We start from the raw sequence: 27,041 nt of genomic DNA on the forward strand, positions 1-27,041 counted from the left end.
ACTGCCTCCCGCCATCATAGACACTCCTTTTGATGATGCTCCAGAGGTTCTCAATGGGGTTGAGGTCAGGGGAGCATGGGTGCCACACCATAAGTTTGTCCCCTTTTATGCCCATAGCAGCCAGAGATGCAGATGTGTTATGTGCAGCATGAGACGGGGCATTATCATGCATGAAAATGATCTTGCTGCGGAATGCACTGTTCTTCTTCTTGAACCATGGAAGGAAGTGCTGTTTGAGAAACTCAACATACATTATGGAGTTCATCTTTACCCCTTCAGGGATCCTAAAAGGGCTGACAATCTTTCTCCCCATGATTCCAGCCCAAAACATTACTCCACCTCCTCCCTGTTAGCGCTGTAGCCATGTTTGCATGGGGTGTCCATCAACCAGCCATCCTCCACTCCATCCATCTGGACCATCGAGATCATGTCATGCATGATAATGCCTCGTCTCATGCTGCACATAACACATCTGCATCTCTGGCTGCTATGGGCATAAAAGGGGACAAACTTATGGTGTGGCACCCATGCTCCCCTGACCTCAACCCCATTGAGAACCTCTGGAGCATCATCAAAAGGAGTGTCTATGATAGCGGGAGGCAGTTCACATCTAAGCAACAGCTCTGGGAGGGTATTTTGTCCTCATGCAAAACAATTAAAGCAGAAACCATCCAAAACCTGACAAATTCAATGGACGAGAGAGTTCAGAAGCTCCTTTCGAACAAGGGGTCCTATGTGCAAATGTAACATCACCTAGAATAAAGTTTTGAGTTGAAAACTGTTTGATTTCAGTTTGTAATAACCTGCTAATGCTTATAATTTCAAAAATGACCCTTTTTTTGTTCTTTATTAAAATGAAAAGGTTGAAAACTCTGATGTGCATAATAATTTGGAACATGCATTTTGAGTGCAGTTTGAGTTTTTTATTTTTTAAAAAATATACTGTTATCATAGGCAGTTTGTATAAAAACCTTTCAATTGTACTCTAATAGTTATTTGACTGGAAAATTACAATGACTGCAATTCATATAGGTAATTTGGGAAAATCTGAGAAAATATTATTTGCATAATAATTTGGAACACAGTGTAGTGTTGAATGCGGGTGTTGGGGTTCTGGGCAGCACTCCCTCCTTACCTGAGAGAAGGAGGCACCACTCCTCTGGGTGAGGTGCAGTACCTCTGTGGCGACTGAACCCTGAGGGGCGCCACAGTCACTGATCAGCGTTCGGCCGCTGCAGAAAGCACGAAAAAGAAACGTTCAACTGTCGAGCGATTAAGTAATGATCAAGTAATGATCAGCACTTTGTGGCAGAAAGGGGGATGGGAAGGAGGAAAGGGGAAGAGGGGGATTGGGGTGGATGAGGAGGGATCAAAAAATCCTACTTACAGTTGTCGTCTGTCAGATGTCTTCTGTTAGATGTCTTCTGTAGCAGGAGCGGCAATTGTGGTGTCACAGGCTTCTATGGCACCGCAAGGCCCAGCACGGCGCACAATCGGACAGCGCGACCGCCCACTAGAAAAGAAAAAAGGTGGAAAAAAAGTGACGAGTGCTGATCGGCGGCTGTTGGATGCACGTACAGAGGTTGTACAAAGTGGGGGTGGGGAGAAAGAATTGACAGGGACAAAATAAAGTTTTGAAAAACAGCGAGCACGGACATTGATCAGGTCAGCGCTAGGCCGCTGGAGGACGCACAAAAAAAAATAAACTGAGGGGGGGGGGTTGGGGTGGTGAGAGGGGGATTGGGGTGGATGAGGGGAGATCAGAGATGCACTTACCAAAGTCTTCTCTGTTCTTCTTTCAGCAGCAGCAGAATCAGCAGCAGGATCAGCAGCAGACCTGAGCAGAAGCTGGAGATCAGCGCCTGGAGGCTGGAGACTGAAGCCTGGAGACTGGAGCCTGGAGACCGAAGCCTGGAGATCGGAGACTGGAGCCTGGAGACTGGAGCCTGGAGACCGAAGCCTGGAGACCGAAGTAGGAGCCCAGAGCAGGAGCCTGGAGACCGAAGCCTGGAGCAGGTAGGAGAAGGTCTTGTGGTGTCACAAATGCTGTGGCACTATAAGGCCCAGCAGAGAGATCAGCAGTGTGACCGTGTAGAAATCCTCAACAAGACCGGAGCCTGGAGACAGGAGCCTGGAGACTGGAACCTGGAGACTGGAACCTGGAGACTGGAACCTGGAGACCGAAGCCTGGAGACCGCAGCCTGGAGACCCGAGCAGGAGTCTGGGGACTGGAGCCTGGAGATTGGAGCCTGGAGACCGAAGCCTGGAGACTGGAGCCTGGAGACGGAACCTGGAGATTGGAGCCTGGAGACTGAAGCCTGGAGACCCAAGCAGGAGCCTGGAGACCCAAGCAGGAGCCTGGAGACCAAAGCCTAGAGACCAAAGCCTGGAGACCCAAGCAGGAGCCTGGAGCCCAGAGCAGGAGCCTGGAAACTGGAGCCTGGAGACCCAAGCAGGAGCCTGGAGCCCGGAGCAGGAGCCTGGAGACTGGAGCCTGGAGACTGGAGCCTGGAGACCCAAGCAGGAGCCTGGAACCCGGAGCAAGAGCCTGGAGCCTTGAGACTGGAGCCTGGAGACCAAAGCAGGAGCCTGGAGACCGGAGCAGGAGCCTGGAGACCGAAGCCTGGAGACCGGAGCCTGGAGCAGGTAGGAGAAGGTCTTGTGGTGTCACAAATGCTGTGGCACTACAAGGTCCAGCAGAGAGATCAGTAGTATGACCGCTCTGTAGAAATCTTCACCAAGTGTGAGAATCTGCAGGGCGGTCACAGGGGGGTTATAGGGCGGTGACAGTCAGGTCACAGGCCGGTTACCACCAGGTCACCTCCCAGTCAGGTACTCTGATTGGTGCGATCGATGATGACATAGATCACACCAATCAGAGATGGCTGGGGCCTGGGCTACATCACAGGGGGTCACAGGGAGGTGACACTGCCCTGTGACTGCCCTGTCACCTGTTTTCAGGTACGGGAATTGGATGTTTCGCCCCCAGCAGTTTGCCCCCAGCAGTTCGCCCCCAGCAATTTGCCCCCGGGTACATTTCGCCCCCGCACATTTCATCCCCAGCATTTGGCCCCCAGGATGTCTTGCCCCCGCACATATCGCCCCCAGTTCGCCCCGGTCCGGGTGCGAATCGTGCGGGGGCGAAATGTGCGGGGGCGAATCTTCCTGGGGGCGAAATGATAGGGGCGAAATGTGCGAGGGTGAACTGCTGGGGGCAAATTGCTGGGGGCGAACTGCTGGGGGCGAAACTTTCTATAACCGTTCAGGTACACTGATTGGAGCGATCGATGTCATCATCGATTGCTCCTATCAGAGCTGTCTGGAGGTGTGCATACCTCACAGGTGGTCACAGGGAGGTGACCGGCCGGTCACAAGCCGGTCACCGCCCCATGACCCCCCTGTCACCGCGCGGTCCCATTATGATCGGTGCGATCGCTGTGATCGGCGATCGCACCGATCATAGCGGGTTTGGGCCAGGGCTGGGGTCTCCTAGCAACAGCCTAGGATCGGTACTCTTAGGAGCACCGATCCTAGGCTGCACATCACTGTTTCCGGCAATCTGATTGGCGGAAACAGTGAGAAATGCTGTGATTGGCGATTCAGAATTGAACCGCCAATCACAGCGATCTTGGCAGCGGGAGGGGGGCTGCGTCAACCCCCGGGATGACGGCGCCATCTACCCGGAGGTAAGATGGCGCCGTAAATTTAATGCGATCACCGCGACTTCAGTCGCAGTGCCGCATTAAAGACGGCGCGTAATAGTACGTAGCTGGTCCATAAGGCCTAGGGTGCAGCTACATACTATTACTGACATCGTGATAAAGGGGTTAATATCCCCCATCTTGGTATATATGCCCCCCTTTCTATTATACGAGGCCCCCATCCCCATCCTGGTATGCATGTCACCCCTCCATCCTGGTATGCATGGCACCCCTCCATCCTGGAATGCATGGCACTCCTCATCCTTATCCTGGTATGCATGGCACATCAATTCCCATCCTGGTATGCATGGCACCCCTCATTCTTATCCTGCTATGCATGGCATAGCAATCCCCATCCTGGTATGCATGGCACCCTTCATCCTTATCCTGTTATGCATGACACCCCTCATCCTTATCCTGGTATGCATGGCACCCCTAATCCATATCCTAGTATGCATGGCCCAATGGGCATGGGGAGCACTGAATATTAATCTTCTTTAGCAGTAGGAACAGTGTAGGCTGCAGCAGGCAGCTGCTGCCTCCTTTGCTCCACTATTCCACTGCTACTGCTTCCCCACACCCCACATAGTGTATATATATATATATATATATATATATATATATATATATATATATACATATGCTCAAAAAAATAAAGGGAACACTCAAATAACACATCCTAGATCTGAATGAATGAAATATTCTCATTGAATACTTTGTTCTGTACAAAGTTGAATGTGCCGACAACAAAATCACACAAAAATCATCAATGGAAATCAAATTTATTAACCAATGGAGGCCTGGATTTGGTGTCACCCCCAAAATTAAAGTGGAAAAAAACACGACAGGATGATCCAACTTTGATTTAATGTCCTTAAAACAAGTCAAAATGAGGCTCAGTATTGTGTGTGGCCTCCACGTGCCTGTTTGACCTCCCTACAATGCCTGGGCATGCTCCTGATGAGGTTGCGGATGGTCTTTTGTGAGATCTCCTCCCAGACCTGGGCTAAAGCATCCGCCAACTCCTGGACAGTCTGTGGTGCAACGTGACGTTGGTGGATGGAGCGAGACATGATGTCCCAGATGTGCTCAATTGGATTCAGGTCTGGGGAACGGGCGGGGCAGTCCATAGCTTCAATGCCTTCATCTTGCAGGAACTGCTGACATACTCCAGCCACATGAGGTCTGGCATTGTCCTGCATTAGGAGGAACCCAGGGCCAACCGCACCAGCATATGGTCTCACAAGGGGTCTGAGGATCTCATCTTGGTACCTAATGGCAGTCAGGCTACCTCTGGCGAGCACATGGAGGGCTGTGCGGCCCTCCAAAGAAATGCCACCCCACACCATTACTGCCCCACAGCCAAACTGGTCATGCTGAAGGATGTTGCAGGCAGCAGATCGCTCTCCACGGCATCTCCAGACTCTGTCATGTCTGTCACATGTGCTCAGTGTGAACCTGCTTTCATCTGGGAAGAGCACAGAGCACCAGTGGAGACTTTGCCTATCCTGGAGTTCCGTGGCAAATGCCAAGCGTCCGGCATGGTGTTGGGCTGTGAGCACAACCCCCATCTGTGGATGTCGGGCCCTCATACCACCCTCATGGAGTCGGTTTTTAACTGTTTGTACAGACACATGCACATTTGTGGCTTGCTGGGGGTCATTTTGAAGGGCTCTGGCAGTTCTCCTCCTGTTCCTCCTTGCACAAAGGCGGAGGTAGCAGTCCTGCTGCTGGGTTGTTGCCCTCCCACGGCCCCCTCCACGTCTACAGGTGTACTGGCCTGTCTCCTGGTAGCGCCTCCAGCCTCTGGACACTACGCTGACAGACACAGCAAACCTTCTTGCCACAGCTCGCATTGATGTGCCATCCTGGATGAGCTGCACTACCTGAGCAAGTTTTGTGGGTTGTAGAGTCCGTCTCATGCTACCACGAGTGTGAAAGCACGACCAACATTCAAAAGTGACCAAAACATCAGCCAGAAAGCATTGGTACTGAGTTGTGGTCTGTGGTCCCTACCTGCAGAACCACTCCTTTATTGAGTGTGTCTTGATAATTGCCAATAATTTCCATCTATTGTCTACTCCATTTGCACAACAGCATGTGAAATTGATTGTCAATCAGTGTTGCTTCCTAAGTGGACAGTTTGATTTCACAGGAGCTTGATTCACTTGGAGTTATATTCTGTTGTTTAAGTGTTCCCCTTATTTTTTTTGAGCAGTGTATATATATATATATATATATACAGTACAGACCAAAAGTTTGGACACACCTTCTCATTTAAAGATTTTTATGTATTTTCATGACTATGACAATTGTACATTCACACTGAAGGCATCAAAACTATGAATTAACACATGTGGAATTATATACTTAACAAAAAAGTGTGAAACAACTGAAAATATGTCTTATATTCTAGGTTCTTCAAAGTAGCCACCTTTTGCTTTGATGACTGCTTTGCACACTCTTGCCATTCTCTTGATTAGCTTCAAGAGGTAGTCATCGGAAATGGTTTTCACTTCACAGGTGTGCCCTGTCAGGTTTAATAAGTGGGATTTCTTGCCTTATAAATGGGGTTGGGACCATCAGTTGTGTTGTGCAGATGTCTGGTGGATACACAGCTGATAGTCCTACTGAATAGACTGTTAGAATTTGTATTATAGCAAGAAAAAAGCAGCTAAGTAAAGAAAAATGAGTGGCCATCATTACTTTAAGAAATGAAGGTCAGTCAGTCCGAAAAATTGGGAAAACTTTGAAAGTGTCCCCAAGTCCAGTTGCAAAAACCATCAAGCGCTACAAAGAAACTGGCTCACATGAGGACCGCCCCAGGAAAGGAAGACCAAGAGTCACCTCTGCTTCTGAGGATAAGTTTATCCGAGTCACCAGCCTCAGAAATTGCAGGTTAACAGCAGCTCAGATTAGAGACCAGGTCAATGCCACACAGAGTTCTAGCAGCAGACACATCTCTACAACAACTGTTAAGAGGAGACTTTGTGCAGCAGGCCTTCATGGTAAAATAGCTGCTAGGAAACCACTGCTAAGGACTGGCAACAAGCAGAAGAGACTTGTTTGGGCTAAAGAACACAAGGAATGGACATTAGACCAGTGGAAATCTGTGCTTTGGTCTGATGAGTCCAAATTTGAGATCTTTGGTTCCAACCACCATGTCTTTGTGCAACGCAGAAAAGGTGAACGGATGGACTCTACATGCCTGGTTCCCACCGTGAAGCATGGAGGAGGAGGTGTGATGGTGTGGGGGTGCTTTGCTGGTGACACTGTTGGGGATTTATTCAAAATAGAAGGCATACTGAACCAGCATGGCTACCACAGCATCTTGCAGCGGCATGCTATTCCATCCGGTTTGCGTTTAGTTGGACCATCATTTATTTTTCAACAGGACAATGACCCCAAACACACCTCCAGGCTGTGTAAGGGTCATTTAACCAAGAAGGAGAGTGATGGGGTGCTACGCCAGATGACCTGGCCTCCACAGTCACCAGACCTGAACCCAATCGAAATGGTTTGGGGTGAGCTGGACCAGAGAGTGAAGGCAAAAGGGCCAAGTGCTAAGCATCTCTGGGAACTCCTTCAAGATTGTTGGAAGGCCATTTCCGGTGACTACCTCTTGAAGCCAATCAACAGAATTCCAAGAGTGTGCAAAGCAGTCATCAAAGCAAAAGTTGGCTACTTTGAAGAACCTAGAATATAAGACATATTTTCAGTTGTTTCACACTTTTTTGTTAAGTATATAATTCCACATGTGTTAATTCATAGTTTTGATGCCTTCAGTGTGAATGTACAATTTTCATAGTCAAGAAAATACAGAAAAATCTTTAAATGAGAAGGTGTGTCCAAACTTTTGGTCTGTACTGTATATATATATATATATATATATATATATATATATATATATATATATATTTATATACACCCCAACATTCGGACTATTCAGGAAATTGGGCTTGGATCAAGGTGTACCACAATTTAAGCAACTGTCTCTTCATTCTGCATTCTGTACATGTCCACCCTACCGGTCCTTTGTAGGCAGGAGGTAGTGATGGTTCTGTCTGATAAACTCAGTCTAGTTCATTGTCAAAACATTCATGCAGCACCCTATCAACTATAGAGGATTCTCTACCCATCTCCCTTCAATCAGCTCCTCATCACCATTCTTTCACTGCTCACCTTTAGACTTCAGACCATTGTCTTGTAACCCATCACATTGCTCACTCATGAACAGCTACTACTGAGACACATACAGACCCCATTCACCCCACTAGAGACATTCTGACCTTTTCAACATCTTCTACAATCCGTTATAGGATTTTTTCCTTTACACTCTCTGACCACTCTTTTTTTTTGCTGTGTTTCCTTAGGTTTTTCTGTGTTCGTCTACTGTGGCAAGTTTCCATATTTGACCCCAAGCTCCCTCAGGTAAACACTCTTGAAGCTTGCATCACAGTGCTGGCACATTTTAATCAAGTGCAGGTAGGCACCAAGATACTTTCAAACACTACATTTGTGTGTAGGTAGGCACCAAATCATTTCATACCCTACATTACATGAACTCCAGTAAACGGACCACAGGTTCAAGCATATTATTTTTTATTTTTGTTCTGCTGAGCATTGGGACAGGACGTAGCTGGATAATTGTTATCCATGCTTGATATAAGTCAAACAGAGAGTGCTGTACTCAGCTGAAACAATCATCAGGAACGAGTGAATGGAAATCCAGCACTGGCATCTGTCGATAAAAAACTATTATATTTTATTAATAATCCATTAAAAAAAGCAAAAGGAAGGAAGTTGTGAAAAAAACTTAAAATCCGACGCGTTTCAAGCGCAAAAGCCGCCCTTAATCATAGCATAAAGAAAATGAATTACACAGAAGATATATATAGAAACCAAAAGCTAATCACAAGAAAAAAAACAATTAGCCAATCCAAAACATGCAATTTGCATATATTTATACATGTATAGACTACAGGATACAACTACAAGAAGATCAACCATTTAGCGATACATGACATTAGTATAATATAAACAATAATACTGCAAAAGCAAAAAATCAATAGAGATAAAAAACAAAAACCTAGTAAATATATAGATATCTGTGTAGATTGTTGGATACAACTACATGAAGATCAACCATTAAAGGTACATGACATTAGTATAGTATAGAAAAAGCAAAGGAGGGTATTTGGCGATAATGGTTTTGATTTTATTGAATTGAAGACTGCATGCGGTGGAAAATATAATGGGACATGAAGATGACTCTTTTATTTTATATCTGTTATTGTAAAGGTGTTCCTCTCTGTTTTTTATTAACTTATTATACTATGCAATACTATACTAATGTCATGTACCTTTAAATGGTTGATCTTTATGTAGTTGTATCCAACAGTCTACATGGGTAGCCATATATTTATTAAAGAAAAAGAATGGAGGCAGCACTCAAACTGATGATGAAAAAAATTGTCTTTTAATAGCCCATGTGGCTGTAGCTACAGCCACAGGGGCTATTAAAAGACAATTTTTCATCATCAGTTTGAGTGCTGCCTCCATTCTTTTTCTTGGATATACAAAGGACTAGTGTGTACCTGGGGGGCTTTGCACCTTTTTTCACAAAAATCTTTTTCTTGTGCTGCTTTTGATCTATTTTTTCATCTATTTATTAAGTGTTTTTATATTTTTTTCTCTATTCACTTTTTGCTTTTGCAGTATTATTATTTATACTATACTAATGTCATGTACAGTATCGCTAAATGGTTGATCTTCTTGTAGTTGTATCCTGTAGTCTATAAATGTATATATATGCATATATGTAAATTGCATATTGTGGATTGGCTAATTATTTTTTTTCTTGTGATTGGCTTTTGGTTTCCATATATATCTTCTATGTAATTAATTTTCTTTATGCTATGATTAAGGGCGGCTTTTCCGCTTAAAACACGTCAGATTTTAAGCTTTCTGCCCAACTTTATTCCGTTTGTTTTTTAATGGAGTATAGAGATGAGCGGTGTTCGACTAGAACTGTTCGCCAATCTCAAATTCGAGCTGTTTTGGGCGGTGTTCGAGTTGTTCGACGAACCCGAACGATTTGCAAAAAATTCGGCTGTTCGAGGTTATGTTCGATAACTGTTCGTGCACCAAAAGCGTGTCCTGCATGTCTGGCGCTATTTAGAGCACCAATCATGCAGGGATTGTCTGCCACTCACTGTAATGCCACAGCCATGGTGGTTGTGGCATTACAGTGATTGCCCAAATCGATGGGAACAGTGCTCACAGTGAAACATGAAAAGCCGGCAATTCAGCAGCGGCATACACCGGTACCCGACAATTTAGAACAGAAAGAATAGAGAATCACAAATAGATTAGATAGATAGAAACATGTCAGTCACACATATAAGAAGTACAGTGACAGTGTTGCTTACTGTACTTGTCATTTAGTGTAAAGGATTTATCAAAAAAAATAATAGTGTTTTCATGCACCGTCTCTTTAAAAAAGCCGGCCGGCAATTCAGCATCTGTACCCGACAATTTAGAATAGAAGGAATAGAGAATCACACATAGATTAGATAGATAGAAACATGTCAGCCACATATATACGAAGTACAGTGACAGTGTTGCTTACTGTACTTGTCATTTAGTGTAAAGGATTTATTAAAAAATATAATAGTGTTTTCGTGCACCGTCTCTTTAAAAAAGCCGGCCGGCAATTCAGCAGCGGTACCCGACAATTTATAACAGACAGAATAGAGCTTCACACATAGATTAGATAGATAGAAACATGTCAGTCACATATATATGAAGTACTGTGACAGTGTTGCTTACTGTACTTGTCATTTACTGCAAAGGATTTATTAAAAAAAATAATAGTGTTTTCATGCACCGTCTCTTTAAAAAAGCCGGCCGGCAATTCAGCATCTGTACCCGACAATTTATAACAGACAGAATAGAGCTTCACACATAGATTAGATAGATAGAAACATGTCAGTCACATATATAATAAGTACAGTGACAGTGTTGGTTACTGTACTTGTCATTTAGTATTAAAATAAAGGATTTATTTTTAAAAAAAATTGGCGTGGGGTTCCCCGTAATTTTAGTCTCTAGCGGAGGTTAAGCAGACAGCTGGGGCAGATGTTTGAAGCCTGGGAAGGGGGTAATACCCACGGAGCTTCCCCTACTACTAATATCAGCCCCCAGCTGAATACCTAGCCTTTACTAGCTATTAAAATGGGGGACCCCCCAAAAAAATGACGTGGGGTCCCCCCTAATTTAATAGCTAGCAAAGGCTAGGCAGACAGCTGGGGGCTGATATTAATAGCCCAGGAAGGGAACCATGAATATTGGCCCCCTCCCAGGCTAGAAACACCAGCCGTCAGCCGCCCCAGAAATGGCGCATCCATAGGATGCGCCAATTCTGGCACTTAGCCTCGCTCTTCCACGCTGCCCTGGTGCGGTGGCAGGGGGTAATAGGGTTGGGGTTGATGTCAGCTTATAATGCCAGCTGACATCAAGCCCAGGTTAGTAATGGAGAGGCGTCTATAAGACACCCCCATTACTAACCCCATAGTCAAAGTTAAAAGAAAACACAAACACCCAGAATAAAGTCCTTTAATTGAAATAAAGACACATTCCTTTATTGTTCTAAATTAAACCATACTTACCGTCACGCCCATTCCAGCTGAAGCCAACGATCTCCTGCAATAAAAATAAAATAATAAAGCAACCTCATCCTTACCTTTCCATGGTTCCCACGACAGCTTCAGCTCTGCTACATCGAGATGACAGGCTGGACCGCAGCAGAACGCTGCCATCCAGCCTGTCATCCCGCGGACACTCAGAAGCGCAGGCATGCTTGCGCTCCTCAGTGTCTCGCTGTGACGGCATAAAGATGAGACAAGCTCATGTCCAATGAACTCGGCGCACCTCATGCACGTCACTGACAGCGTGGGAGAATTCTCCTGCACTCAGCACTTCAGCGTGAAAATTCTCCCACGCTGTCAGTGACGTACATGAGGTCAGCTGAGATCATTGGACATGAATGAGCTCACCTCATGCACGTCACTGACAGCGTGGGAAAATTCTCCTGCACTCAGCGCTTCAGCGTGAGAATTTTCCCACGCTGTCAGTGACGTGCATGAGGTGAGCTCATTCATGTCCAATGAACTCAGCTGACCTCATGTACGTCACTGACAGCGTGGGAGAATTTTCACGCTGAAGTGCTGAGTGCAGGAGAATTCTCCCACGCTGTCAGTGACGTGCATGAGGTGCGCTGAGTTCATTGGACATGAGCTTGTCTCATCTTTATGCCGTCACAGCGAGACACTGAGGAGCGCAAGCATGCCTGCGCTTCTGAGTGTCCGCGGGATGACAGGCTGGATGGCAGCGTTCTGCTGCGGTCCAGCCTGTCATCTCGATGTAGCAGAGCTGAAGCTGTCGTGGGAACCATGGAAAGGTAAGGATGAGGTTGCTTTATTATTTTACTTTTATTGCAGAAGACATTGGCTTCAGCTGGAATGGGCGTGACGGTAAGTATGGTTTAATTTAGAACAATAAAGAATTGTGTGTTTATTTCAATTAAAGGACTTTATTCTGGGTGTTGTGTTTTTTTAAATACTTTACTAGAAATTCATGGTGGTCATGTCTAATATTGGCGTGACCCCATGAATTTCGGGCTTAGGGCCAGCTGATAATGCCAAGCTGGCCTTAACCCCTTTATTACCCAGTGAGCCACCGCACCAGGGCCCTGGATGAGTTGGGTACAGCGCCAGAAGATGGCGCTTCTATGAACGCGCCATTTTCCGGGGCGGCTGCGGACTGCAATATGCAGCGGGTGGGGTCCAGAAAGCTTGGGCCTCCCTGCGCTGCAGATTCCAGCCCCCAGCTGCCTAGTTGTACCTGGCTGGGCACAAAAATAGGGCGAAGCCCCACGCATTTTTTTTTAAAATTATTTCATGAAATTCATGGAATAATTAAGAAAAAAAGGGCTTCCCTATATTGTTGTGTCCAACCAGGTACAAATAGGCAGCTGGTGGTTGGGGGCAGCCCGTTCCTGCCTGCTGTACCTGGCTGGACACAAATATAGTGCGAAGCCCCACGTCAATTTTTTTTTAATTATTTCATGAAATAATTTTTTTAAAAAAGGGCTTCCCTATATTGTTGTGTCTGGCCAGGTACAAATAGGCAGCTGGTGGTTGGGGGCAGCCCGTTCCTGCCTGCTGTACCTGACTGGACACAAATATAGGGCGAAGCCCCACGTCAATTTTTTTAAAATTATTTCAGGAAATTCATGAAATAATGAAAAAAAAATTGATGTGGGGCTTCGCCCTATATTTGTGTCCAGTCAGGTACAGCAGGCAGGAACGGGCTGCTCCCAACCACCAGCTGCCTATTTGTACCTAGCCGGACACAACAATATAGGGAAGCCCTTTTTTTCTTAATTATTCCATGAATTTCATGAATTTAAAAAAAAAATACGTGGAGCTTCGCCCTATTTTTGTGTCCAGCCAGGTACAACTAGGCAGCTGGGGGCTGGAATCTGCAGCGCAGGGAGGCCCAAGCTTTCTGGGCCCCACCCGCTGCAAATTGCAGTCCGCAGCCGCCCCGGAAAATGGCGCGTTCATAGAAGCGCCATCTTCTGGCGCTGTACCCAACTCATCCAGGGCCCTGGTGCGGTGGCTCACTGGGTAATAAAGGGGTTAAGGCCATCTTGGCATTATCAGCTGGCCCTAAGCCCGAAATTCATGGGGTCACGCCAATATTAGACATGACCACCATGAATTTCTAGTAAAGTATTTAAAAAAAACACAAACACCCAGAAAAAAGTCCTTTAATTGAAATAAACACACAATTCTTTATTGTTCTAAATTAAACCATACTTACCGCCACGCCCATTCCAGCTGAAGCCAATGATCTCCTGCAATAAAAGTAAAATAATAAAGCAACATCATCCTTACCTTTCCATGGCTCCCACGACAGCTTCAGCTCTGCTACATCGAGATGACAGGCTGGACCGCAGCAGAACGCTGCCATCCAGCCTGTCATCCCGCAGACACTGAGAAGCGCAGGCATGCTTGCGCTACTCAGTGTCTGGCTGTGACGGCATCCAGATGAGCCGAGGTCATGTCCAATGAACTCGGCTCACCTCATGCACGTCACTGACAGCGTGGGAAAATTCTCACGCTGAAGCGCTGAGTGCAGGAGAATTTTCCCACGCTGTCAGTGACGTACATGAGGTGAGCCGAGTTCATTGTCGGCTCATCTGGATGCCGTCACAGTCAGACACTGAGGAGCGCAAGCATGCCTGCGCTTCTCAGTGTGTGCGGCATGGCAAGCTGGATGGCAGCGTTCTGCTGCGGTCCAGCCTGTCATCTCGATGTAGCAGAGCTGGAGCTGTCCTGGGAACCATGGAAAGGTAAGGATGAGGTTGCTTTATTATTTTTCTTTTATTGCAGGAGATCGTTGGCTTCAGCTGGAATGGGCGTGATGGTAAGTATGGTTTAATTTAGAACAATAAAGAATTGTGTCTTTATTTCAATTAAAGGACTTTATTCTGGGTGTTTGTGTTTTTTTTTTAACTTTGACTATGGGGTTAGTAATGGGGGTGTCTTATAGACGCCTCTCCATTACTAACCTGGGCTTGATGTCAGCTGGCATTATAAGCTGACATCAACCCCAACCCTATTACCCCTGCCACCGCACCAGGGCAGCGTGGAAGAGCGAGGCTAAGTGCCAGAATTGGCGCATCCTATGGATGCGCCATTTCTGGGGCGGCTGAGGGCTGGTGTTTCTAGCCTGGGAGGGGGCCAATATTCATGGCTCCCTTCCTGGGCTATTAATATCAGCCCCCAGCTGTCTGCCTAGCCTTTGCTAGCTATTAAATTAGGGGGGACCCCACGTCATTTTTTTGGGGGGGTCCTCCATTTTAATAGCTAGTAAAGGCTAGGTATTCAGCTGGGGGCTGATATTAGTAGCCTGGGAAGCTCCGTGGGTATTACCCCCTTCCCAGGCTTCAAACATCTGCCCCAGCTGTCTGCTTAACCTCCGCTAGAGACTAAAATTACGGGGAACCCCACGCCAATTTTTTTTAATAATAAATCCTTTATTTTAATACTAAATGACAAGTACAGTAACCAACACTGTCACTGTACTTATTATATATGTGACTGACATGTTTCTATCTATCTAATCTATGTGTGAAGCTCTATTCTGTCTGTTATAAATTGTCGGGTACAGATGCTGAATTGCCGGCCGGCTTTTTTAAAGAGACGGTGCATGAAAACACTATTATTTTTTTTAATAAATCCTTTGCAGTAAATGACAAGTACAGTAAGCAACACTGTCACAGTACTTCATATATATGTGACTGACATATTTCTATCTATCTAATCTATGTGTGAAGCTCTATTCTGTCTGTTATAAATTGTCGGGTACCGCTGCTGAATTGCCGGCCGGCTTTTTTAAAGAGACGGTGCACGAAAACACTATTATATTTTTTAATAAATCCTTTACACTAAATGACAAGTACAGTAAGCAACACTGTCACTGTACTTCGTATATATGTGGCTGACATGTTTTTATCTATCTAATCTATGTGTGATTCTCTATTCCTTCTATTCTAAATTGTCGGGTACAGATGCTGAATTGCCAGCCGGCTTTTTTAAAGAGACGGTGCATGAAAACACTATTATTTTTTTAAATAAATTCTTTGCAGTAAATGACAAGTACAGTAAGCAACACTGTCACAGTACTTCATATATATGTGACTGACATGTTTCTATCTATCTAATCTATGTGTGAAGCTGTATTCTGTCTGTTATAAATTGTCGGGTACCGCTGCTGAATTGCCGGCCGGCTTTTTTAAAGAGACGGTGCACGAAAACACTATTATATTTTTTAATAAATCCTTTACACTAAATGACAAGTACAGTAAGCAACACTGTCACTGTACTTCATATATATGTGACTGACATGTTTCTATCTATCTAATCTATGTGTGATGCTCTATTCCTTCATGTCTAAATTGTCGGGTACCGGTGTATGCCGCTGCTGAATTGCCGGCCGGCTTTTTTAAAGAAAGCGTCTTCTGAGCAGTTTGTCAGCTTTTGGACACCTTTGAAGGTGTTTTCTATGTGTTCCTATGTGTTTTTGTTTGCCTGCCATTGGTTTTAACGGTGTTCGACGGTGTTCTAAGGTGTTCGACGAACAGTTCGACGAACAGTTCCTCGAACATCCCGGTGTTCGACGAACCGAACCGAACCCGAACACTACGGGGGTGGCTCAACACTAATGGAGTATTAATAAAATATATTATTTTTTTATCGACGGATGGCGGTGCTGGATTTCCCTTTACTTACCTGAGTAGTGGTTAATTTGCTTGACTGCTGCCTTCCTTGGAAGTAGTACTGATTTATCAGGCTGCCTCCTTGGATGTGGTACGCGTTTATGCGGCTCCATCAAAACCTTATCCACTGTACTCCAAGGACACCAGCATGGAATGGAGCCTGTACGGCACAAGGGTGTGGTCAGATGGGAGAGCAGCTCACTGTGCGGGCAGTTCGAGAAATGGCAGGAGGAGAGAAAACACTCCTTGCATACCAAAGGTGAGGTGAATGGCCTCCATAGGACACCACGGCCATCCTGCCTCATCAACCAATGCACCCAAAGCAAAGCAAAGGGTTGCTCAGGAGATGGGTAAGTGCTTGAGGGCCCATGAGGTTCCTCTGTCAGGCATTCCACGCATTCCTTTACCGGTTCATAATTATATGCCAATCTGTAGCCTGCAATTCAAAACATTTAATCCAAATTGACTGATTTAATGACCATTTGCAGTTTCACTCTACCATCTGTATGTACGCAGCCGTTGTGGTACAGGGCTCCATTTTCAAAAAAAATTTAATCCAATCCACTTCAGAAACTTTTTAGATTAGTCCCAAATTTGTCCTTTTTTGGGGGATTCTATTTTATTTTAAGTAATTTCCCTGTCCAAATGTGTTTGCAGGGCTTCCTTTTGCAGTCCCTAGCCCTTATTATGACTATTTTACAGCCATTTTAAAGCACCAAACTTCTATAGTGTTCAGGGTAACATTCGCATACCGAACTGAACTTTTAACTCAAGTTCAGCCGAACCCGACGAACTCGAACATCCACAGGTCTACTCATCCCTATTTTTCTCCTAACAGAAGCTTTTACATCTTTATTCTTTAGGCTGTAGATCAGGGGGTTCAGTATAGGGACAGCAGCTGCATTAAACAAAGAGAAATATTTATTGGAACCTAAATTGATGGATGAAGTTGGCCTCAGATATTGCAAGACAAGAGAAACATAAAGACAGATGACCACCGTAAGATGCGAGGAGCATGTGTAGAAGGCTTTTCGTCTGCCTTTGCTAGAATGTATAGACAAAATGGTGCCAATTATAAAGATATAGGAGATGAATGTAAGAGCAAAGGGGGTAAAACCAGTAAGAAACCACCCTACAGTGAGAATATAGAGCTGAAGGAAAGATGTGTCACTGCATGACAACTTCAGGACAGGCATAATGTCACAGAAGAAATGGTCCATCTTGAAGGATTTAAAACATGTTATTTTATAGATTCCCACAAAAGTAGGTATGCTTTCAAGAAAACCAAAAAGCCAACATAAAAAGACCAAAAGGGAACACAGTTTAAAGTTCATGACAAGATGGTAACGTAAAGGGTTACAGATAGCAACATAGCGATCATAACTCATAGCTGTTAAAACCAACAGCTCATCAGCAGTGAATCCTAAAAACACAAAAATCTGCACAAAACATTCAAGAATCGGGACAGAGTGATCTCCTGATTTAAAAGAAAAAATAATTTTCTGAAGAGTTATAGTGGAACAACTAATGTCCAAGATGGACAAGTTGGCCAAGAAAAAGTACATAGGTGTATGGAGATGGTGATCCAGACAAACAAGGAGGAAGATGGAGATATTACCTCCGAGAGTGATGAGATAAATGAGCAGGATCAGGAGGAAAACAAAAAATTGCATTAAAGGCTCATCTGAGATCCCGGTAATGATGAAAGAAGTTGTTGTACTCATATTTCTATTATTCATGACCTTTATGAAATTAAATCAATTCAAAATTTCAAGACCACAGTAACATTGATAAAATAAACAATGCTGAAAAAAGTCTATGTGACAATAATCATTGCATGTGTGCCAAAATATTTGCACAAATTGAGACATTTCATTGGCGTAAAACATTAATAAATTCAACACACTATTATTTAGTACTTACAGCAAAAGTTAAAAATTATGAGATAAATAGTCGTGGTTAACTCATCTGGCATAAAGTATGACATATTTATAATTGCATTTTTATATAAAAGTATGAACAAAGCTGCATATTCCAGACATAACATAACTGTCTTAAAAAAAAACTGCGTGCAATAAATTTATTTTGCAACCATTTTTCCTTGCATGAAAAGTCAAAATTTGCAAAAACTTGCAACATTTGACATATTGATCTTAGGCTCTTATATCACATTCTAAAGAGCACTACCATGCTTAAAAAGTTTGCTGTAAATGTATCATTAAGTTGCTGACTGTAATAAACAATGAGTGGCAGAGTTTAAGTTAATGCACTAAAGATTTTATGTAAATTACGCCATTTTGGTAAATGTTGGCCAATCACACAGATTTTCTCTCTATAAATAATCCAAATAATTTATATAAGGCATTTATTACAATATCAGTAATGTAAAGGATACCTGCTATATATACATACTAGGAATGGAAGCATATTCTTTGCTCAGGTGAAACATGACACATGTAAACTATATATCCAGCAAACAAAGAGAAGAGGAAAGTGTCCGATGTATTAACAATAATTGGAAGCTGGAAGTGATGGAATCTGCAGAATAAATAAATAGTTGCGTTGGGGTTATTGTGCATGAATGTATGAGTTTGGTCATAATAGAATCAGGGATTTAAATAGACAAGTTAAAGAATTTGAGGATTTCTCTTGTGTCAATAAAAGCTAAAGGGATTAAAGACTTCAAGGGTAGAAACCCAAAGGACACATAATGCAAAGTCTGATAACTATGGGAGAAGTTAATCCAAAATGCACCAGAGATAAGATGTACTGTGCAATAAATTAGTTTTATAAACTTTTTATGCCAGATATCTTGCGGAAGCACATTAATAAGTTTAATAAGATATGCTTTACGTGCACCTAGAAATCAGACAGCACAGCCTTATCATGGTGTACTAAGCAGGATTTCTGGTTTGTTAGGCCATGTGCCCACGTAGCGTTTCTGTAGCGTTTTTGCGACGTTTTTATGGCTGCGAAAATGCCGCAAAAACGCTTGTAAAACCGTCAGCCATGCAAAGCAATGTGAATTCGGATGTGCTGTGCACATGATGCGCTAATTTGCGCGCCGAATTCTCATTGCGTTGCAAAACGCAGCATGACCATTTCTACCGCGATTACGCTGCAAATTTGCGGCCATTGAGGAACATTGAAACGCAGCAAACCCGCAGGTATATGTGGATTTGCTGCGTTTCAATTAAATTCAATGGCCGCGAATTTGCAGCGTAATCGCGGTGCGTGTGGTACCCGGGATGAAGAGGAGACTACAACTCCTCTTCATCCCGGCTACCACACGGTGAAAAAAAGAAATAAAAAAGTTAAAAATAAACAAAACCTGTATATTCACCTCTCCCGCGGCCTCCAGTCTGCTCTCCGGTCTCCTCCAGTCTGCTCCCGGCCACGTCCTCTTTCCTTGGCGTCCCGCGGTGTACTGTCAGGTCCTGCGGTGACGTCATTTAGTCACCTGATGGTCACGAGACCGCTGACATCGGCGGTCAGGTGATGGTCGCGTGACCATCAGCTGACTAAATGACGTCACCTCAGGTCCTGACAGTACACCGCGGGACGCTGAGGAGAGAAGGTTGCAGGATCGCCGCCAGGAGGAGACTGGAGGAGACCGGAGAGGTAAGTATACAGGCTTTTTTTTATTTTTAATGTTTTAATTCTCTTTTTTTTTTTTACTATAGATGCTGCATGTAAAGCATCAGTTGTTCACACATTATAAATCCATGCCGGTTGCATGGATTTATATTGTGTGACCAACTTGTCAAGCACTTTTCTAAGTGATGCTCAAAATCGCTTGGAAAACTGCTTGAAAAAACGCATGAGAAGACACATGTAAAAACGCTTCTCTCTGGCAGAAAAAACGCATGTAAATCTGCATGCGTTTTTTTCTGCCAGAGAGAGGCAAAAACGCTCTGCGTCAAATCTGTTACGTGGGCACATAGCCTGAATGTACATCTCCAGTTTAAATAGTGTCACAAACAATGGAAAGTTCCAGCCAAATGTGGTAACCAATAGTAATTTAGGCGTGAAAAGAAATGTTAAACTTCTCTGCCCAGCAGTGTTATGTGATCACCATGAAACCGGAGTTATGAGACAAGATAGATATACTCTTTCAATTATGAGACAAAGCCTTTTGTGATCAATTATGGGTGTTTTAGGAAGTACAGAGAAGAGCACTATTCGTGTTCTTGGGACTTTCATACTTGTTCACCTCAGTTCCCTACCTGAACTGTATAACAACAATGGATCTCCTCTTTTTTGGGGTCCACAATATGTAACCAGGGGTTCTTTGACAAGATTTCCTTTAGACATGGACCTGATTATTTTGGGTATAACAAAGATTAGCACTTTTACATAGTTTTTTTTTAAGGTTGAAGGAAGACTAAGTCCATCTAGTTCAACCCATAGCCTAACATGAAACATATAGAAGCAGAAAAACAATAATAGTTGCATATAGGTTTGTATAATCCCTAAGAGCCACCCACTTAGACCCTTGAACCAATTGGCTGGATTCATGAAAGAGAATGTTTTTCCCACCATGAGTCTTTGAGTTATGTTCCTGTAACTATTTCTGTCTTATTTTAGCTGTTTTCTGTGTATCATCCCTCACCTGAAGATTCCCCCCTCCTTTCTCTGTAAGATAGTTTAACACTAGTGTGTTGATCAGTGACTACAATTAGCTGAGACCCTCATTCTGTTCTTGGTGTGACTCTTTTACAGTGGCTGACATGTATCCAATTTGGTTTTCCCTCAAGCTTCATTGAAGTTGTCATGGTTAGGAGATTCAGAAATGGCCCATCAAGTCTTGTCTCATGGCTTCTTTCCAGATGTCTTTTTACGACTACCCAGTTTCCCAGCTTGAAATCTTGTGCTCCTGACACAGATTCAGGTCTGAATGAAAGAATAAACTCATTTATGTACGCTGTTTAGTCGATTATGCAAGGCTTGTACATAGCTGGTCAAGCTATCAGCAGCATATGAAGTAATTGAAGGGAAATATAATCCTGTTCTAATGGCTGAACCAAAAAAGTATCTCATATGGAGAGAGACCTTTTTTTCTACCTGGAGTGTATCTTATTGAGAAAAGAGCTGAAGGTAAGCATTTGGTTCGTGGTTTGCTGGTCTTCATTGCTTTCTGGATTTTTAACTTTAATATCCCATTCAGCATTTTCACATTCCCACTGCTGTGTGGATAGTAAGAGAGAGGAATGCCTTCTCAATTCCCAGAGACTGAAAAATCTCTCTCATGACCTATCCTATAAAATGTGAACCTCTATCACTTTCTATGACCTCAGGAGTAGTGTTGAGCCACCCCCGTAGTGTTCGAGTTCGGTTCGGTTCGTCGAACACCCGTGTGTTCGTCGAACTGTTCATCGAACACCTTCGAACACCGTTAAAACCAATGGCAGGCAAACAAAAACACATAGAAACACATAGAAAACACCTTCAAAGGTGTCCAAAAGCTGACAAACTGCTCAGAAGACACAACTAACACATGGAAAAGTGACAAGTACATATAGTCATGCGAAAAGAAAAGAGGTGGAGGAGTAAAAGGAGGGGGAGACACAGATATAGGCATGTCATGCCCTTCTAAAATCCAAAAAGTGAGAAGCCGAGACGGCCAGTCCGCTCCTGCCCGTGCCACCTCCGTGTCGCCGGGTTTGTGCCAGAGCCGCGGTGAACCCTGACGGCCAGCCCCCCTCTCCCAATACTGGTGCCTGTCCGCTGGTGGGTCGAGAGAGCCCCCCTGTGGTGGAGGCAGCTCTAAGCTTTTTAATTTAAATTGTCCCTCTAATTTGAATGAATACACTTTAAATCCATTTACAAGGATCTATTGGAGGGCAAGTCTCATGCCAGCAGCCGCGTAATTCCAGCTCCAGTAGCGTCCACTAAAGCTGCTGCAGTTAAAAAGCTTTTATAAGGATCGAGCTCGGCTGTCCACCGCAAGGCATCCTAGTGCCAGTCCCAGCCCCTATGCCTTGGGGTGCCTCCTGATGCTCTTCACTGAGTATCCCGTGGTCCCGAAGCATTTCCTTTGAAAAAATTAAGTGTCCAAACTACAGGTGGTGTAGCTTGCTTAACAGCCGGGATAATCCGCTGACTAGCAGACACTGCTACTAGGCACAAAGTATTTCCTGGGCTAGATGCAGTTAAAAATTTGTAAGTAGATACTCTCGTTGGATGCTGAGAAAGCATTCCATAGAGTCTCCTGGCACGCCATATATGATTCTCTTAAAAAGCTTGGGGTAGGGGTCTAGGGGACCCTTTTATAGCCAAAATCACGGCCCTGTATCACAATACGTCACCTAGGCTGAAGATAAATGGAACTGTAGCACCGAGGGCTCGGTTGCTACAGACGTATTGCACCTCACCCAGAGGTGTGATAGCTCACTCTCAGATAAGGATGGAGTGTGGATCAGGACCCGACACCTGCATGCATTACACCACATTGCCGTGGGGCAGGGCGACCAATATGCCCCTGAGATGGGCACGACAGTCCCTGTCCCTGGCTGGAGTGGGGGGAGGGAACACTGAGGAAGGGGAACCCTGCAGTGCAGGAGCAGGGAGGAAGCAGTTCCTGGGTGCATTGAGAAGGGAGTATAAAAGGTGGGCACCATCTTAGTTCAGTGCAGAGAAGTCTGAGCAGAAGTGGCAGGGAGCAGGGGCTCTGCATGAGCTCTGCTCCGGAGGCGGGCCTAGTAACAGAGGCCCAGGCCTGCAAGAGGGAGAAGGAAGGAAGAGGAGCGGAGAAGGCTCCAGGAACGAGGAATGAAGGGATCCCAGGGGTGCGGACGGGCGAGTCGCCACCGCACGCCCGAATCCACCTGCGTGGAGGGGTCAGGCCAAAGGGGGAGACCGGTCCCCGAACTAGTGGAGGCAGGAAACGACCCTCAGCTAGAAACCGGAGGCTCTGACATTTTATGTGGCGCAGCCCCTTGCTCCACCCGCTAGGAAGGCACCACATAGGGTCAGGGAAACTGGCGCCAAGTTTACCAAGAGGAGGCCCGAGGCAGCCGGACAGAAGTGTTGGTAAGAAAGGCCAGACAAAGGACACACAAAGGGGGTCCTGTGAAGCGCTCCAAAGTTATCTGGGAGTTGTCTGAGCCCCTCACCTGGTGAGCACAGTACGACGTGGGCAGCCGTTACCTGCAGACGTGGTCTGGATAATAAGAACTGTGAGTAAAGGCCCTGAACTGCATCACTGACTCCGTGTCATTACTGCTGCTGCCCTGCACCATCACCCCCATCCTCCGCATACACTGCCCTGAGGCTATACTCCTCCCATGGGGAGTTATGCTACGCTCTGCTGCACCCACAACACCAGCCTTAGCGGTCTGCCCTGTAGCGGCGGTTCACTCTGACCGCAATCCACGGGTGGCGTAGTTGGACATTTAAACATCAAAACCACATAAATAGTTCCGCCACTGGTTTGACCGCCCTGAGCCACGGAACCGGATCGCCGCCACGAAGACTACAACCACCAGCATCCACCAAAAAGGGTCCGGCTCCGGGTGTCCCAAGGCCCAGGGGGTGCGTCAGAACATTTTCATCACCTTTCACAATCACCAATGGGACAAGGCAGGGATGTCCTCTGTCCCCTCTCTTATACATCCTAGTGACGGAGAACCTGCTCTCATCAATTCGCCATAACCCCAATATTAGGTGGATTGAGGTGGGAGGCACCGAGTACAAGTGCTCTCTATTTGCTGATGATGTCCTAGTATATATCACTCAATCACATATATCCATCCCTGCTGTTATGGCTGAAATAGATCACTTTGTTACATGGTAAAATTTTAACATCAATGCAGCGAAGTCTGAGGCCCTCGATGTCTCCCTCCCTAAATCCATATAGGATTCCATCCAGTCCAACTTTCCCTTTGCCTGGCCCTCACAGGGTATCAAATACTTAGGAATTCCTATTCATAGAGACCTCTCCCATCTATGTTATCTTAATTTTGGGCCCTTTATTGGACAATTCCATACAGACCACGGTTGGCAAGTTAGAACTGTAAGATTCACTACGTGAACCACTGGTGTTTTGTGGAAAAGCACATGTACACCGCGTTCCAAATTATTATGCAAAAAGTGTTTAGGAGTGATAAGGGAAGAATTTGTTTGTTTGTCAGTTAAACTCATTGATGGTGATGTGTGTCAGGGCTCTTTATATCACTGTAAGCAATTGCAGACACCTGTGCTAATTAGTTTGGCAGGTGTGTCCAATGAAAGGCAAGACTACTTAAGAAGGCTCTCTCACATTATTAAGCAGCCTACATTTTCTGCCAAAATGGGAAAGAAAAAGGATGTGTCGGCTGCTGAGAAGCAACAAATTGTGGAGTGTTTAGGTCAAGGCATGACTACAATCAACATTGTGCGATGATCAGGATGAAGTGTCTTGGCAATCAAGAAGTATGTAGCTGATTCACAGTACACACGTGTGCGTGCTGATAAGGGCAAATTGAGGACTCTTTCCTACAGGCAATTACGTCAGGTTGAAACAGCAGCGGCAAAAAAGCCTTGTCATAGCAGCAGACAAGTTTTTGAAGCTGCTTGTGCCTCCAACGTCCCCCGAACAACAAGATGCAGGGTCCTTCAGAGGTTTGCAGCTGTGCATACGCCATCCTGTCGACCTCCTCTATCCACTTCACACAAGCAGAAACGGCTCCAGTGGGCCAAACATTACATGAAGACTGATTTCAAAACTGTTTTGTTCACGGATGAGTGCCGTGCAGCGCTCGATGGTCCAGATGAATGGAGTGGAGGATGGCTGGTTGATGGACACCCCACGCAAACACGGCTACAGCGCCAACAAGGAGGAGGTGGAGTAATGTTTTGGGCTGGAATCATGGAGAGAGAGATTGTCGGCCCCTTTAGGATCCCTGAAGGCGCTAAAGATGAACTCCATAATGTATGTGGATTTTCTCAAACAGCACTTCCTGCCATGGTTCAAGAAGAAGAACCGTGTATTTCACAGCAAGATCATTTTTCTGCATGATAATGCACCATCTCATGCTGCACATAAAACATCTGCATCTCTGGCTGATATGGGCATAAAAGGGGACAAACTTATGGTGTGACCCCCATGCTCCCCTGACCTCTACCCCATTCAGAACCTTTGGAGCATCATTAAAAGGAGTGTCTATGATGGCGGGAGGCAGTTCACATCTAAGCAACAGCTCTGGGAGGGTATTCTGTCCTCATGCAAAACAATTGAAGCAGAAACCATCCAAAACCTGACAAATTCAATGGACGAGAGAGTTCAGAAGCTCCTTTCGAACAAGGGGTCCTATGTGAAAATGTAACATCACCTAGAATAAAGTTTTGAGTTGAAAACTGTTTGATTTCAGTTTCTAACAACCTGCTAATGCTTATAATTTCAAAAATGACCATTTTTTTGGTCTTTATTAAAATGAAAAGGTTGATCGAAAAGTTTGGGGGATCTAAGAGTGTGGCAACCCAGTAGTCATGATTACTTCGAATTCTGACAATATGAGGGTCATGCTGCAGGTAGTGCAGCAAGAAGGCACTTATGTGTCTTGCGCATCTCGGAGCCCCAAAATTATTTTCCGGGCTAGATGCAGCTAAAAATGATTTTTAATTTTAAATCTGGTGAAGCTTATTATAGATGGCCTAATAGGATCAGTGCTGCACACTGCTACAAAGCCCAAATTATTTTCCAGTCAAGATACATGTTATGCACACGCCCGGGCTAAGCGGCGTGTGCGTGTGATTGGTAGTGATTCCACTGGACCGTGCCGGAGAGTGAATGCCTGGAGGGGCGTGACTAAGTATTCACCCGATCCGACCAGGGTCGCACGACGGCATACGACGCCAGTGCACCAAGGAGGAACCGAGCAGAGGGACCAGGTGCTACTCCAGGACAGACCCCGGACACGGCTGTTAACCCACACAGGGGAATACAGGAACAGGCTGGTAGGCTGGCACACAGACTGGTGGGTATAGGCAGGCACGACTGGTATGCAGGCAGGCGGGTATGCAGGCAGGGGGGTAAAGGCAAGCACAGCTAGAGTGCAGACAGGGAGGCACTAGCAGGTAGGAACAAAGGCGGGATAGGACCCAGTACACACCGGGACTCAGGAACAATACAGGCAGAGGGTTACAGGCAAGCACAGCTAGAGTGCAGACAAGGCTGAGCAGGGAGGACAGGGCTCTGTTCACACGGAACAGACAGGAAGGGAAAGACAGAGCCAGATACTCACACAGTACTTGCAGAGACAACAAGCAGGAGTTAGGTACGAGTTCAGACTCTGCAGAAAAAGGAAGGGAACGGACATAGAGGCAAAACAGGTAAAGGACAGGAGAGAGTTCAGACTGGAACTGAGTGTACGGAGGAGACCGACACTGCAGAGGGATACAGGAGCGGGTCTGGGAATACGGCCCCCAGAGAGGCGGAACGAACAGGCAAGGAGCGTGTTCAGACAGGACAGACCAGACACAGGAGCGGGTCTAGGAAATCGGCCACTAGAAGGCGGAACGAACAGGCAAGGAGCGTGTTCAGACAGGACAGACCAGACACAGGAGCGGGTCTAGGAAATCGGCCACTAGAAGGCGAGAGGAACAGGCTAGGAGCGTGTTCAGACAGGACAGACAAGAGAACAAGAAAGGACTCAGTTCAGACACGGGAGCTGAAACCGCAAAGCAGGAGAAATACAGGACTCAGTTCAGACACGGGAACTGATACAAAAGCAGGAGACAAGAGACGGGACCTGGCACCTTCAGAGTGCAAGCACACACTGAAGGAAACACTATGCTCAGGCAGGGATAGAAGGGAGCTGCTGAGCTATATACCAAGTGACAGACAGCAATAGGCTGAGGACGCACAAGGGGTGTGACCCACAGCAGGTACAAAAGGCAGGAAGTGATCGGGCGCCGCCCTTAAGCAGCAGAAACAGACACAAACAGACAGCATGGAGGGAAGCCAGAGAGACATTCTGGACAGGAGATCAAGTGCGTCCTCTTGCACAGTG

The 27,041-nt window shown here is 45.4% G+C and overlaps 1 protein-coding gene across 1 annotated transcript; it reads right to left on the bottom strand.

Moving 5' to 3' along the window:
- Nucleotides 1-2,372: 2,372 nt before the first annotated feature.
- On the bottom strand, nt 2,373-17,789 carry LOC141155545 (olfactory receptor 6C74-like). The gene is made up of 3 exons (XM_073642411.1): nt 16,887-17,789; nt 14,113-14,178; nt 2,373-2,528 (listed from the first exon to the last, which is right to left on the bottom strand). Exons 1-3 carry the CDS (start codon nt 17,787-17,789, stop codon nt 2,373-2,375), a joined length of 1,125 nt encoding a protein of 374 aa, XP_073498512.1.
- Nucleotides 17,790-27,041: the final 9,252 nt, after the last annotated feature.

This window comes from Phyllobates terribilis, unplaced genomic scaffold, assembly GCF_046119375.1.
Source record: "Phyllobates terribilis strain yellow unplaced genomic scaffold, ASM4611937v1 Scaffold_7__3_contigs__length_470593459, whole genome shotgun sequence".
In the NCBI taxonomy this organism is placed as follows: Eukaryota; Metazoa; Chordata; class Amphibia; order Anura; family Dendrobatidae; genus Phyllobates; species Phyllobates terribilis.

Bases quoted from the DNA above. Each gene is read 5' to 3' on its own strand.
- LOC141155545 (XM_073642411.1), bottom strand. From the start codon at position 17,789: ATGAATAATAGAAATATGAGTACAACAACTTCTTTCATCATTACCGGG. The intron at 14,179-16,886 runs GTTAGGAGAAAA...CGCCCATTCCAG, and splicing joins ATAAAGATGTAAAAGCTTCT to CTGAAGCCAACGATCTCCTG. The intron at 2,529-14,112 runs GTTCCCAGGACA...TCCGGGTTCCAG, and splicing joins CTCATCCTTACCTTTCCATG to GCTCCTGCTTGGGTCTCCAG.